This window comes from Eupeodes corollae, chromosome 2, assembly GCF_945859685.1.
Source record: "Eupeodes corollae chromosome 2, idEupCoro1.1, whole genome shotgun sequence".
Classification (NCBI taxonomy): Eukaryota; Metazoa; Arthropoda; class Insecta; order Diptera; family Syrphidae; genus Eupeodes; species Eupeodes corollae.
In genome coordinates this window covers 85,724,283-85,740,745 of record NC_079148.1, presented here as the reverse complement: position 1 = coordinate 85,740,745, position 16,463 = coordinate 85,724,283, and the positions used below count along the sequence as shown (strand labels likewise).

Sequence of the window (16,463 nt, the reverse complement as noted above, 5' to 3'; positions counted from 1 at the left end):
GAATATTCTTTATACTTACATTTGTTGCAACCGTATCTTACGTTTGTGGCAAAGAACAGGACCTTTTGAGTGGAACATAGAATTTGTTTGATGCAAACAAATAATGCGTTTAAATCAAATAAATCATTCGTTTCGGTTTGAATTGTATGCGTTTGTCCTACACTCCTCTGGCAAATCTGCTCTTTGTGCTAAACAAACTAAACTTTTACAGAAAACGAATTGCGTTGCTGTGCTAAATGAATTATATATTAGTTATTTATCTAAAAAACGATCGACTCAGTTGCTATTGCCCTCAATACATTTTTATTTCAGGTAATTACTGTTGATTGATTTTGACAATATATTTGAATCTCTTACATATGTACATACATACACCTTTTACGTATATTTTATCTTGCCATAGCTAACATTTTTCAACATTAAATTACTAAATTAATTATGTATTTTGGGCTCTAACAAGTGTATAAATGTTTATCAATTCAATAATTCGTTCTAAGATTTTTTTCGCAACACAATTCGTTATTCAAAACTTTAGTTTATTTTATGACACTAAAATAGAGGTTATACATATTCAACTACAAGTATTCCGAAATCATTAATTTCAAGTTACAAAAAGTCCAATTAAATACAAACACATTTTTTATTCCACATATCTATTGATTCAAATATATAAACAAAATTTTATTTTGTAACTCTTGTTTTATTAAAACAATCAAATTTTACTTCACATACTTGTATAGATTTGAAGTTAACAATTTAAATTTCATTTATATAAAGCTATATATTCAATAACTCACGAAAATCACAATAACATTATTCATAGTTAAAAACAAAGGAGGATTATTTTTTATATAACTTATATAACGAAAAGATTAAGTAAGTTTAAAAGAGACACTAAATAATATGTGGATTTTTAAATTTTAAAATAAATGCTGAAGAAAAATATTTTCCAGAACACTCATTATTTTAGGATAAAAAAAATGTTCTGCCATATGGCGAAAACAATGTTTACAAGAAGTATGAAGTATTGAAGAAGCTCTATATCGAAAACTGAAAACAAATTATTTTTTTTTAATTTTGTAAGCAAAATAATTACTGTCGAAACAAACAGTCTCTAAATATGATAAACGCAAATGAAATGTTTTATTTGCTTTTACATCATTATTTTCTTACAGTCCTATAACTACAACCAATTTTTCTTTTTATAAAATACCTTAAAGAATTATAAATTAAACTTTCAAAATATTATCCGATGATTTGAAATTGAATTTAAAAAATTCAGATGATTTTAACTGAAAAGTTGGGCCATAATCGTGGAAATTTAAAAAAATTTCGTTTTCATAAATTTTAAATTTTGAATTGATGTTTAAGTATATTTTTTCTTTTTCTTGGAGTAAAACCACATTTTTTGAAAGTTTGGTGTTTATTTTCCTCAAAAATTCAGTTGAATTAATGTGATGTCTCTTAAAAATAGATACAAAAGAGGTGATTTTTGTGTTATCGACCAAAGTTGAATATTTCTATTCGACAATTCAGTTGTTGCACAGGAAAAAAATTATATTTTAAGATAAGGTACCTTAAAACATTTCTAAGGTCATAATGACAAACTCCTTCTAATAAGTCATGCATACAATATCTTAATATAATATTTACTTTTTTAGACTTCTCCAAATCGACTTTATGCTGGACGATACTTGGTCAAATTTGGTTTTGACATTAAAGATGTAGATTTGAATGAAAGTCCACACAGACGTGCTTTCAGCAGGATATTTTATATGTAATGCCTGATACATATAGAAACATTGTTGGACAGCATCAAGAGGATTCTCAAAGGCATATTTTTTATCCGTTAGCGTTACATACGCCTTCAAACAATTTAATTCTCCCACAAATATAATTCGTGGTTGTAGTCCGACATTGCTATTTAATAACTGTCTTTCGAAGTCATCAGCTTTTCCCAAAGTCTACAAATTTAAAATAAAACATTGATTTTATATGTATTCGATACTTATAAAGGCTATATTATGAATTGAATGTTCAAATCTATTATTAAAATGTTTGTTAGAGTTAATAGTCTTTATTTATTGCAAACTGTAACACTAATTTTAGCAGCAAAATATTGTCAATTAATTTTTTTTTAAAGAATGTCCATTCATTTAAGTACTCACTTCGAAATATAGAATAAATTTTTCTTGAATTTCAAGTTTTGACGCCTTAAAACTTTGTTTTCCTTGCCTGGCCTTTATTTTTGTTGAGGGAAATAAGTACGGTAGTACTAGAAGCCCAATAGCTTTTCTATTTTCTAAAAAAGGAGTAATGTTATAAACAGAACAAGTAAATATTGACAATAGTATTTGGTTGTACCTTCGGAACAGTTTAGGCTTGCAGTAATCCACTTTTTAACGGTAGGATCCTTCAAATGGCTTCCATTTTCTAAAACCTTATTACAGATTTGCCAATCTATATTTAAGGCAATGTCCGGGTGCAACATTTTTGAGTCTTCTAAAAACTGTAAATAGAAATTCAGTTTAATCACAAATAAATGCTTTCAATTTTAAATGCACTCACTAATTTGAAAATATTACTGTTGTTGAGTATACAAATTGGAAATTTAGCGAGGTAATCAGCAGTTTCAACTTTATTGTCCTCCAAAATGTTCCATCTTACTGCAAAACTTCTTTTCCAATTTTCAAGAACTTCATCGAATGGTTCGTTATACTCTTGGATAAATTTAAAAGCTTCGCAGTTGTCGTCGCAAACATTAACTAAATTGAATAAGCACATATTTAAAAATATACATTATGTGTAAATGTGTAAAAACTTCAAATCGTGCAATTTTGATTGAGCAAAAGCGTTATGTAAAATTCAAGGCGTAGGATTTCGACATGGAAACTTCGAATTATTTTTTTACTACAGACATATATAAAACATAAATGTCGTCGATTTTCAGTGCACCTAGGTTAGAGCTTAGTGAAATACGACAATTTTTTAAATTACAAAACAACTCAAATAGTCCCATAACATTTGTATATAAAATATAAAAATCCGAGTAACAACCTCTAAATATCAAATTAAATTTCTAAAATTTGCATTGTTTCACCAAGCTCTAATCAAAAAGCTTTAAAGATCAAAGACAATTTTTTTTTAATCAGACGAATATTATATACATATATATATATAATATTCAAAATCCACCTGGCACATAATTAAAAAAAATAGTGTATACCTATTGTTGAGTCTAAATCCCTTGATGATTTTTTTGATCTCCTATTAATAAGCCCGGTGCTTGATAGCAAATTTCTATAGTTTGCAAAGGTGTCATATAACTCCCCGGATGCCTTTTGGCCATTAATCGCGGGGCTGTAATATTCTTCTTTTGCCTCGGAAGGAAAAACTGCGTTTATGACAGAAGCTATATACGCAAAATCATGGCGATTCAATCTGATAAATACATTTTCTATTGAATCATTACTTTTTATTACTAACACATATAATTGAAGCCCAGTTAAGAAAATATTGAAGATTCTCAAAAATAGTTCTATTGGTTCTCATTATTTGTTTATGGAGTTTGACAATAAGCAAACGTCTTAGTATACTATGATATAAGAAAATTATAACTGAGAGTTAATAGTTAAGTGACGTACTACTCATTTTGAAATTCTTTACTGAGCTGCTCTTACTATGTGTTAACAGGTTTTTTCTTACTCCAATTTTAAGTCATCCTCCAGTACAATCTGTATCATAAGCTTACTAAGCTTAATTTTTTGTGCATTAGTAAAAAAGACATTCTTTTCAAATTGCCTAAGCAGGATAATAAAGTCTACGTGTTTATATTTTTTGAGTACCTATATTACAAAAAGAAGATAAACAAACTATGCATAGATATATATAAAGATATAAAACACATAATTTGGTTTTATCAACTGTATATGTTTATGTGTATGTATTATTTAAAAACCCAATTAGATCACTTTTAATTGCTAAACAAAATTAAGTAAATGATAACAAAAACTAGTTTTCGAAAACGATACAAGCTATTTTTTAAATGTATTGTCACTTACATAAATAAGAGAAGAGAAAAAAAAGTATATAGTATAATTTTAAAAAAAACATATTTTTAACTTCAAATTGGAAAGTAAAACCCCTTTGCTTTTTTTAAATAGAAAATCGATTAAGTATTAATAATATTTCAATATTTTTACCTCTGGATTGATTTTTGTTACAATAGTTGATTGTACACCAAATCTTGAAATGTTATTCTTCAAAGACGTTTCTTCTTGAGGAACTGTATTTAAAATCGTGATGTTAGGACTTAGGTCCTTGAACAGACTCTTCTAACTCTTCTACAGACTCTACAAACTCTATTGATTCAACAGATGGTGATGGTGCTATTTCATCACTATCAATTATAATCAAAGAACTTTCTTGGGATCCTTAAATTTTAATAAATTAAATTAAAAAAAGTAAAATTTTAAATAGCTAATATTGAATAAAACGATACGCCATACCTTCGCTATTCAATTTAAGTGTTGGGAAACTTTTGCTTTTGTTTTAATGTAAATATTTTTAAAATTTCGGATAAGACGGAATTTTTTATTATGCAGGTATCTAAAACATTTATGCTATTTTCCAATTTCTGAACGAAAGAATTAGTAAATTAACTGGTCCTAAAAGTTATAGAAAAGTCAATACAATCTGAGTTTAAATCAGAATTTAGAGATTGAGCATTCGAAAATGGACCTACAAAACTTAAAAAATTGTGAAGTCTACTAACACATAGAAAACTCGGCGTGGAGTCAAAATGTACGGAGAAAAATCGATCATAAATTCTTAAACTAAATTTTACCTGGTATTTCATCAACGTTATGGTCCAGCACTCCTAATGTCCAGCCTGGAGAAGATTTAAACTGCATTATGTAATCAACGACGTCTTCGTCAGCGATATAAGCGGAAGCTTTTGAATCGTAAAATTTTATATTTCCAACGATGTCGAATTGATCTTTCACTTAAGATAATAGAAAATAGCCTTTAGTGTTGAATATTATGATTATTTAAGTAATTAATACTCACCAGATTTGACTAACTCAGAGTACGTTATTGAATTTGATGATCCTTTTATTCGCACTACCGAAGATAATCTTTTGTACACGGCGGTAATAAAAAGAAGCATACCTCCTTAATATTCTTAATAATATTCAACTGAAAACAATTTTATTTTATTGATAAAATGAAATTTGAAATAATAATATTTCACTGAAAACAGAAATTCACTCTTTCATTACCACTGCCAGACATAAAATGAAAATTATTTGCTTCAGCGCAGACGGACACGACTCAGCTCAAAGGTTTTACCGTTTTAAAGGTATTCCAAACTGATGGGCAGTGTTGCCGTGTGGAAATTTAATGTACATCTTAATCAATATTTTCACACATACGCCTATTCAAAATATTTGTATTGCAAATTTTTTTAAAAGTACATATGAATATATTTTAACTTTTCTCAAAGTATTAATTAAATACAAAATAAAGTACACACTTACTTAAACGAAATCCAATTATTACCTTCACATATAGTTTTGCTTTTGTCCATACAAATTTTAATTTTTTATCAAATCAAGGCTTGACAGTGTTTTTGGTTATAAACTTCAATTGCATTTTAACAAATTAGCCACACAATCTTATAAATACACATTTCTAAAATCATTTATTTTTTCGTAAACCATTTGTTAGCTCATTTAATAAAATGTATATCAGGCATAAATGGACACTTAATTATTTTTGCCGTATTTAATAATAACTTGTGTCCACGCACGTCCATAGTTTATCGTTAAAGACAATTGAAGTTTCATTTCTGTTCTAAAAAGTATAAAATAAATATAATTTTGTTCTTCACAATATTTCTGAACAGAGGTAACACTTATTTTACATTCGTTGGACGATGCATCTGCGACTATAGAAGCAACGTAAGGCATACAATTAAACGCGGTCTTTTTTGGCATAACACCCCGTCCACACAGTAGATAGTTTTTCAGACGATAAAAAATGAGTAGTTTTAATTATAGTTCGATATTTTTCAAACTCTGTATGACGAAATTAAATTGTGACATGCAATTTGATATAGTTTTTTTTAGTCCGTTTGTTATTTTATCGCATAAGAACATATTTTATTAAGTTTTACAAATCGTATTATTCAAAAAAGATATTTGCGGCGGTTGTTTTCAATTTGGAGGTCTACTCTAACAAAAACCGAGATTCATTTTCATTGTAAGGTATTGCTTCAATATTATTTAAAATTGATTCGGAATTTAATTAGTTGTATTGGAATACATTTCTTAAATCAGAAAGGATTTTTGGTTGACAAGAAAACCACACAAAAGGAACAAATTTCTTCGGCTGACTCATATGGTTTTCCGACTAAATTTGAGATTTATGAAATAAAAAAATCAAGAATGTAAAACCAATTTTATAATTTTGGCATAATTGTTTTATACCATACAACATGGTGTATCATTTTGATTTATATTTGAATCATAAGTCAATTTTTCATCATTTATTCATATTTATACACATAATTAGTTTTTGCATTATCCTCAAAAGAATTCTATTCAAAAAGTGCTTTTCCGTACATGAAATCTTTAGAAAACTAGTGCGGACTTACCTTTTTGGCGCGAATGAAACGCATTGTATGCATGCGCGATATACTTATATTACTGTCTTTTGGTTATAATTCAGTGTTGCCCTCTTGAACAATTATTACAGTTTAACACTCCATATGATCAAAAATTATATAGAAAACCATTACTATTTCACAGTTCTAAGTTCATTTAGAACTTTAACATATGACGAAAATGATAATTATCATAAATGAACTTAATACCTTGATCAATAAAAACAGATTCCAAGAAATTTATAATAAAGAACTAACTCTCTTCTTAGAATATATACGTTCTATTTTGTAGATTTCCGATTAAAGCAAAAAATAAACTATTACTCCAAGTCTTTTTTTAAGTCTTAAAATGTTATATTTTTGTTATATTTATATATAATTAGGATTAAGATTAATTTTTATCTTTGACATCCTATCAAAAGGATTAGATTTTAAATGCAGTAACAAGCTGGTTTTTCTAGTTATCAATTTGCATTAATTCTCTAACACAAAACCGTTTTTGTTGGACTTGTAAAATAGTTCATTGAACAGTGTTAGTGGACAATGAATACAAATATTCTATTCCTAACTTGTAAAATCAGAAAAATGTATTACCTAATTAAATAATAAAAACCAAGCAAGGTCACTTTTTTGCAAAATCTTATATTGATCAAATTGCTTCTAAGCTTTAAGGTAGGTAACACTTAATTCTATTTGGTTGCACGAGAAAGAAATGATAAAACAGTGATGATACATCGACAAAAATAAACAAGTTGAACGATATTCTAATTTTCTTTGTAAGCATAAGTAATGTAATTGATAAATTGTAACATAAAATATGGTTCAAACAGGGTTCAAACAGCAACCTTTTTGATCTGAAACAAAGTAATTCAATTTGTTTTTGATACATTTTACAGCAAAATCTCTTCAATAACTCTTATCATGATCAAAATTTAACCCGTTATTTGTACTATTTTTGCCAGTTGTAATAATCAGTCGGGATAGATTTTTCATCAAAATCAGTTCTTTGTTTTTGTTGAACCAATTTTGCTTGCACATATAGTATGTGCCTACGACTAATAATCTGGGATTTGTTTATTGTTTTTAATATTTATATAGCATCACTGTTTTTCATACGAAGATAAGAAGCCATCATAAAGGTTTCCCTCCCAAAATATTTTCAATTATTGCATGCATGCATATGCGTTGTTTGTTAGCTTCGTTTCGTTGCTTACCAAAATTGCGGTTGAACGGTAAACAGTAACGACGACGTGTGTGTGTGTACCCATCCGACGACGGCGATGACGATTTACTGTTACTTGGGTGATTTAAGTTAACTTTGTTTTTGTTTTTGAGAAAACTGATGGGCAGAAGCAAAATATAATATGGCTGATTTCTGCTTTTAAGAATGCTGAAAGTTTTCGTAAGATGGTATGTTATGTTTTGCATTATGGGTACATTAGAGGTGGAGGGTGTTTTTTGAGCCCGTAGGAAACCTTGGTAGGTTGTAAATTTGAATATGAAAGTAATTTTTAAGTGTTTAATTACTATAAAAATATATATGTACATATGTACATACATGGGTATTTGTATTTATTATAATCATAGAAGAAACAAGAGAAAGATATCTACATATGTACATATATTTATATAAATGCTTTTCCTCTGTTGAACACAACTTTTTTATTTTATCATTTAATATCATTATGTACCTATCTTTTTAAAAGAATTTAAGTACCTAGCTACTTATAAAAAGCATCATTTTAAACAAGATTATTTCTATTTGAAAAATAATTATGAATTTTCACATTGAATTGGAATGTTTATTTTCTAGTATTTTTGCAAAACTTATTTTTACACGATTTCAGTTCAAAATTAAAAATAAATTATTTTTGCAATTTCTTCTGCAGAAACTCAAATCCATAATAATTTACTTGTCTTAACTGCTTAACGTGTTTGTCTCAAACTTGAAATCATTTTTCCCATTTTAATAGAAAAAAAATTACAAGCAATCATTTATTCGTTTGCAAAAAAATATATTCCCTTGCTCTGTCCAAATCTTAATCACAAAGTCTTCATTCATTTGTTGTAATTGATCTGTACATTTACATTAAAAGCGAACATTTTTGCAACAAACAACAATCTGAAAGGTTCTTTGCAAACTATTCATTCGTTTACTGTAAACAAAAACAGTTGATAGCAAACAACAAGTTGTTTAGATGTGGGAAATGTATACGTTCGCCGCAATGAACTCACCAACAATAAGCTTCAAACGAATGGGTTGTTTTGCAATACGTTTGCTATTATCGAATTATAATTTGGATCAAATGAAATTCATTTGTGACCAATGAAATTCTTTTGCAGCAAACATTTTAACTTTCCTGCAAACGATTTTCATTCAATTCAAACGATATTCTTTAGCGACAAACGAAAATAAAAAAATTATTTCTCTGAGTGTACTTTCTGAAATTCTGAAGTGTAAAAAAACCCTCTTAAAGGAACAATATGACTAAGTTTGTCAAAAAGTCTCACTTAAGCCCGTAAATAAGCAGTCAACTTGTAGATTTGTCTTGAAAGCGGCAGTAGAAACTAGGAATCTACATTTTTGAACTTTTCAAGACAAAACGTGTGAATTTTTCAACGTATAGGTTTCTTGCTGTTTAAAAATTAAAATTCAATATACGGGTGTCCCGTAAGTAATGGATAACCCTGCAATGCCGCATAGTACACTTTATGACCGTCCTGAAAACTGATACAAAAAAGTTCTATCCCAACTACAAGAAAAGTTATATGCATTTTTTTGTTCAGTACTCAAAAAAGTTCCTGCGAACATTGTGTGATATAAGTTTCAATTCTGTTTAATTTGATAGTTTTTCTCGTTTATGTCTATTATTTATTTCATATTCTTTTTGTTAATTCATTTTCAATTTTGTGTCAGTGCCGTTGTTGGAAGGATGTAGGAATGGGAGTAAAATTAATAGAATTAATGTGATTTAATGTAAAATATTGAATAAAGACACCCCTGAAGAAGTAAGGAACACTTACGAAACGTTGGGAAAGAATGAATTAAGTTTTTTATTTGCATTCCAAAAACAAAAAGACCAAAATAGCCAAACAAAAAATATCTTATGAAAATTATTATAACTGTTAGACTTCTTAGAGAAATAAAATGCACGACTGGGTGGTACGAACTTGCTCCTGTATGAAAAAAGTCTGTTTAAAAAAAGACCTACATAAGATTTTAAAATATACCTGTTAAATGAGTGTTTTCAAAGATATAAATGCCATTTGATTTTTCAAAACGCACAATTCATCCCAAGACACAACTCATCCTAGGACATTTCATCCCGGAAGTGAAATATACTCGTAAGCGTACTTAACGCAAATAATTGTTTGTGTATTCAACTATTTCGTATTTAAAGCAAATGCTCAAACTGTTTTCCACCCACTCTTATGTTTGTTCTAAACCTCCGAATAAATGAACGTCTTAGTGAACGTGGAAGGTTTTCCTCAGAAATTTGTAATGCAGCTGCCTCCACGCGATTTCTTAGCTCCTCTTAAGACCTGATCTGCTTGCTGTATACGATTTCCTTAATGCAAATTGGTCCCAGACGTCCTATCCATCTGCCTGGATATCTTGCATTTAAATATTCCCGCACAGGCAAAGCATAGTGTGCTGGACAACCATCGTTTTGAAGCCAATGGTATTCCTTTAGTCCTTGAAGCACTTCTTCCAGCAAGGTTGGGAGATCATTTTGGAGGAACTTTAAATAACCTTGGCCAGTTAAAATCCCCGGCAACTCAAAGGGTTCAATTATTTTATAATTGAGAATCCCAGTCCAAAAGTTTATTTTGAATTGGTACTGGGACCTGTCTTCCTTCATGATGTTTGGGTTTTGTAGTGCCCAGAAGTGGAGATTATCGAGATAAGTGTAGATATCTCTTTTAAATGTCGACTCATCGCTTCAAAGAATTTTGTCAAAGAACTTCGGATCTTCTTCAATTTTCATTATCATTTGTCGACAAAAACTCATTCTCGTTTCAAAATCTTGCTGATGATGATATTTATATTTACTAAGCACATTATGCGCAGTCGTCTTTCCGATCCCAGTGCGTCGATCTATTGCTCGGATTGATACTGTAGGATCTCGGTCAAGTTTCGCAAGCACTAAGTCTTCGGTATCTCCTCGAGGGGGTCGTCCCACGCCAGCACCACCAACACCACTACCAGGCAGCCTTCCTTCCGTGAAACAGCTATGGACTCTAATAAACACTCCATAATCCGGGTGACGTGCGTTAGGGTACCTTTCCCTTTGTACTCTCTATAAATGAAATGTATGTTTGCATATTCTTGTAAAGAATACAGAATACGTGGCATCGAAAAAGTGCAATCAAACATCTTAATTTATCAAAAAGCAGGTTCAGGAAAACAGCTATTTAGACCGTTAATTTTTCTGAAGAATGAACAATAAAAACGATATAAATAAGTGTTCGTCGTGGTCTTAATCTTATGAATTAAGATCAAATTACTTACTTACTTAAGGTGGCGCTACAGTCCAGGGTGGACCTGGGCCTCAACGAACAAGAGTCTCCAGCCAGCTCGGTCCCTAGCTAGCTGTCTCCAGTTTCGCACGCCAAGTTGGTTGAGGTCCTCTCCCACCTGGGTGCGCCACCTGAGTCGCGGTCTTCCTCGATTGGATTCGATGACCTTCCGGGCTGGAGCATTGATGTCCATCCGCTCTACATGACCTAGCCATCTATGCCGTTGGACTTTAATTCTGCTAACTAGGTCAGTGTCGCTGTACAGCCCGTACAGTTTGTCGTTATATCTTCTCCTCCATTCTTCATCTATCCGTAGGGGACCGAAAATCAGACGAAGAATTTTTCTCTCGAAGCATTCTAAGACGTTCTCATCTTTCTTTGACAGTGTTCAGGCCTCAGCGCCATAAATGAGAACCGGGATGATGAGTGTCTTATAGATGGTGATTTTAGATGCTCGAGAGAGGACTTTACTTCTCAATTGCCTTCTAGGTCCAAAGAAGAAGCGATGTGCAAGAGTTATTATTCGAAGTTAGTCCTGTCCATGGTGACTTTTTGTCCAAGACGTCGTTGTTCAATGTCCTTATTTGATGACAGCGTATACTTGGTCTTACCCTCATTGACCACTAAACCCATCTTCTTCACTTTTGTTGCAATGCTCAAAAACGCTCCACAGACATCACGCTTTGATCTTCAAATTATGTCAATATCATCTGCGTATCCGAGTAATTGGATGGACCTTTGGAAGATTGTGCCTCTAGTGTTGACGGTTGAGTTTTGCACAATTCTTTCCAGAACGATGTTGAAGAAGTCGGATGACAGTGCATCGTTATATTTTAATATTTGTTAACTTTAATGCTTATTTAATAATGCCTAGTTCAAGATGTTCCTTGGTCTATAAATGATGATGATTTTTTAGAGCATATTTGAAATTACCTTTATCTTAAGACATCACAACTATCTACCTCACCTTTAGGAGCAACAACTACTTTTTACTCTTGATGCGTTTAGTTTCATAAAGTACAACAAAGTTTACAAATAATTGGATAACGAAATAATAATAATTTTTAACTGGTTGTTTTGAAGTACTTATACCGACAATACCGACATGGATCCTCATTCCAAAGATGATGGAAAGATAATAGGTACTATAAATTGAACAAAATAGTTCTTCTCGTTGTTTCTATGAGTTCATCCAATTATCCAACTACAAATAAAAGTAGAAAAAAAATAACCCTCTATAGAAAAATCAATAAATTATGAGATTTCAGCTTGAATTCCTCTTTTTCAGAGCACGTCATAGGTACTCCTTTTGAATCAACTAAAATTAATTTCATGACTATTGTCAATAGTTAAGTGGATCCTCCTCAATTACTGTCACTTTTGATAGTCAGAGATGCCTTTAGCTTGAACAGGGAGTAAATGATTATCATGCCTACAAAGCTAAACCAAGTGAAACAAAAACCAACACCATCAAGCTTGCTCGTTCGTTTTCATTTATTCGGCAGCCATTCGAGTAAAAAGGCGAAGAAGCAAAAGCCATTAGGCGAACCCATTCATTAGTATTAATGGTAATTTGTCGAAGGCATATTGCCAGGGCACCAAAATATCTACTGAAGGCCAGAGCGCCGTGGTATAAGCACGGATATTATGATTGCACAGACATTTTCGTGATAAAACTAAAGGAGAAATAAAATATCCTTGATGAGTCTATGTACTACACAATACATACACATGTACATATAAAGTTGTAATTTTTTATTTCTATATCAAAATAGCCCTGGCAATGCAGAAAAGGCCAGAGATGGCGATATAAAAGAAAACCACTCTGAAAGAAAATAGGTTTTCTCGGTGGATATAATGAGTTAAAAGAAGAAGGAGAAATCGGCTGCGCTAGCCTCAGAGGATAGTTGAAGAATATGCAGAGGGGGTAGGGGATTACCCTATGTACCGATTGCAGAATGTTGAGTTTATGGACTTCTGACCTGGATAATTGGGAAATGCTAGCGCAGCAAATACTTTTCGCTGAATTTTAAATTTTTAATAGAAATTGTATTGTTTCTTCAGAAAGTGAAAAAAGAACGTTGTTGGAAGCATAAAAAGGAATGTTTTAATTAAATTAGTGGTGATTTGGAATGACAGAACTTTTTACCACTGGAGAATATTTGTTAAGAGTTTAAATGTACCTGACTTTTGCACACTAGAATCTATAGTTTTGTTCATCTCTCTTTGGGCTTCGCGAATCTTTTTTTTGCTGATTTTTAGATTAAAAATAGATGTTTAATGTTAACATATATTATATCACATGGTTCGAAAACCTAGTTGTTGCAAGTTCGATAGCATCACACTTACAACGTCCATTTCAGCCATATTAAGTATATAAAATCAGCTTGACTTCGTTTTTTATGACGTGAAAACAACTGTTACTTACACATTTGGCATGGTATCCCCTTAAAACTTCAATAAATAAAGTTAACGTGTAAATGTCACATTTCAGTGTATGTATCAAACGAATCCCCCATAAATTAGTGCAAATTAAAACAAAATCTATTTTCTCAGTCTATAATAAATGCAATAACTAAAATATTTGTTATATAAAAGGTTTTTTCAATATAAGGGCGGGTAGATGTTGAAATAGAATAAGAGAAGCTGTGTGAGATATTAACATTTTTTTTTAAATTTATATGCAATTAAGTGTGGCAGGGATTCGAGTGGTCTAATTTTCAATGACTCTTCCGCATAGATCCTATATTGAATTTGAGCGATGGACTGTGTAATGTTCACCTTTAGGGCATCGGTCGGTTGTAGTTTATTTGCATAAACCTGCGACTTTAAAAAGCCCCACAGGAAAAAGTCTAGCGGGGTCAAATTGCATGACTGTGGTAATGGGAGATAACCATACCCTCAAATCGTTCATGCAAAAAATCAATCGTGGCGTCCTGATAGAACGGCATGTCATCTAGGTCCATATGGTTCAATTTGGGCAATAAGAAATTAGTTATCATCTTGACCGCTTCACTAACGTCGTTTTCAAAAAGTACGGACCAATTTCGCCGCCGGCCCAAAATCCATATACCAAACGGTTACTTTTTGATGATGCATTATCTCGTGGGTTTGTGTACTATCATATACGGCAATTTTGCTTGTTAACACAACCATTCATCCAAAAATGCGTCTCGTCACTTAAGATGATTTTTTGGCCACAATTGGGGTCCTCTTCCAAACGACTCGAAGCCCAGTCAGCGAAGAAACGGAGTTGTCTATGGTCATAAACTTGGAGCTCCTGTACGGGTGTAGGCCCAAGTCCCGTTGCAAAAATTTTCCAAGCTGAAGTTTACGAAAGGCCAAGTTCTGGGTTCTGCTGTACACTTTCACAGATCGCGGCGATGTTTTCGGCCGATCTTGCGTTCCTTGAACGTACGGGTTTTGGCTGATTGTATAGTGAACCGAATTTGGCCGCCAAAAGTTGAAGAGTCAATTGTGAAGGGCTACCACGTCTACCGTAAAATGGGCGCAATGCGAACAACATTTGTGTTAACAAACACCGGTTCGCTCGGCGATTATGGCATTTGACATGAAATCTTCATTGAACCGCATAAACATATTTGAAAAACAATAAGTTTCTAATATACTAACGTATGTATGCAGGCAAAAATCATTAAATTATGTTTCAAAGTAAATAAATAATATGCTGGAATGCTCTATTCGGTAAGAGGCAACATTACCGAGATAAAGTTCGCAAATAGTCGACAGCCCATATTTTAAATTTTATCAGCTCCTATAGCGCTACCGCCAATATCCTTAACTATTGCATTTGAGATCAATTTCACAGTTCCATTATTGTCCATCATATGCAAATAAAATTATCTTTTTTTCTGAACAAAAAGATTATTTCAATTTGTGCGTTTAAGCCAGCTGTATTTTTTGTGGTCTCTTACATTAATTACTTAAAGTGAATTCTAAATGTGATAAACGCCTAAAGGTTAGTGATAGTGTGTCCCTTATATCTTGTGCTGTTTGGGCAGAAGCATACATGTGGCGTGTATTAGTTTTATCGATAAAAAAGAAATTATTATTTTCAAATCAAATAAACTTTTTTTCTTTAAATGCGAAAAGTGCATTCTTATTTCTTTTAAATTGTGCTTTAAGAAAACTTTCTATGTTGCTCGCTGCAAGTTTGTTTCTCGGAATGTAACACCTTCGCTGAATCTAAGTCGAAATATTTGTATCTCTACTCGTGCTTAGAGAACAACAAGTTTAAGTATTAAGTGTAACTAACAAAAAAGTTCCTCGAAGAAACCTTTTCACCTCAGAGTCGCCCTTCGTTAAAAAAAATAATGTTTCTACGCGTTCCTCTCTCACTCCCTCATCAACTAAAATGTTATCAACTTCTACGGTATCAAAGTCCAATAAAGTCAAATTAACATCTAACCAGAACAATGTTCCTACAATAATAATCTAAGTTGATGCTATAGCAATAATGACACCAGTGATAACAACATCTCAATTGTTAAAGATGTAAATGAAAACGACATCACGAAATTTGTTGCACAAAAGCTAAATCTGCCAGCAGAGAATCTTGTTTGCTCTAAATTCGTAAAAAAACTACGTTTTAAACTTGGTGTAATTTCGAGATCTTTCGATGCTGTTCTTCAACCATATTTATGGCCAACTAGTGTACAAGTTAAGTGGTTTTTGAACCATCCACAAAACCGACTGGGCCAAAAACGAAATCCAACATCAACATTGTGAATGATCTTCCGATATTAAGCTTTGACAACTGTTTTTCCATTTACTATCATAATGCGAGAGGTATGAGAACCAAATCGCATGATTTGTTTATTGAATTATTTATGATAACTTTTTGAATGGTGAATATTTCCCTTCCGATTACAACGTCTTCGCAAAGATCGTCAAACTGGTGAAACTAGATGAGGAGGAGTTTTCTTGGCTGTTCAATCAAATTTTACAAGTAGAGAATTTAAACTACATTATCATTCTTTCGAAATTGATCAGATTTGTGTCTGTGCAGATCCATTTATTCAATTTTTGAAATGGATTCATTTATATATTTTTGTATCATATATCCCGCCTTCATTTCAAAATTAATTGTATGAGACGCACATTAAAAATATTGTAGATATTGCTAAATATAAAGATGAAAATTGTTATTTCGTAGTTGTTGGTGATTTTAACTTGCCGAATATTAATTGGACATTCTCAGATAATGAAAAGAAAATGTGATTATGAGTATAATGTTATTGATAGTTTATCAGCC

The 16,463-nt window shown here is 31.5% G+C and overlaps 2 protein-coding genes across 3 annotated transcripts in view; one reads left to right on the top strand and one right to left on the bottom strand.

Annotated features, from left to right (window-relative positions):
• The window catches only part of LOC129944637 (uncharacterized), a 173,637-nt gene that overhangs the window by 25,442 nt on the left and 131,732 nt on the right, over positions 1-16,463 (top strand). The window lies entirely within an intron of this gene.
• Positions 1,373-3,836, bottom strand: LOC129944638 (uncharacterized). Its single transcript, XM_056054204.1, has 6 exons — positions 3,706-3,836; positions 3,227-3,441; positions 2,569-2,765; positions 2,365-2,509; positions 2,169-2,302; positions 1,373-1,964 (listed from the first exon to the last, which is right to left on the bottom strand). Exons 1-6 carry the CDS (start codon positions 3,741-3,743, stop codon positions 1,650-1,652), a joined length of 1,044 nt encoding a protein of 347 aa, XP_055910179.1. The 5' UTR covers positions 3,744-3,836; the 3' UTR covers positions 1,373-1,649.

Excerpts from the sequence above, each read along its gene's own strand:
- LOC129944638 (XM_056054204.1), bottom strand. The coding sequence starts at position 3,743 with ATGATACAGATTGTACTGGAGGATGACTTAAAATTGGA. Across the intron at positions 2,766-3,226 it reads GGATTTAGACTCAACAATAG|TTAATGTTTGCGACGACAAC; the intron begins GTATACACTATT and ends TATTCAATTTAG. Across the intron at positions 1,965-2,168 it reads AATTTATTCTATATTTCGAA|ACTTTGGGAAAAGCTGATGA; the intron begins GTGAGTACTTAA and ends TTAAATTTGTAG.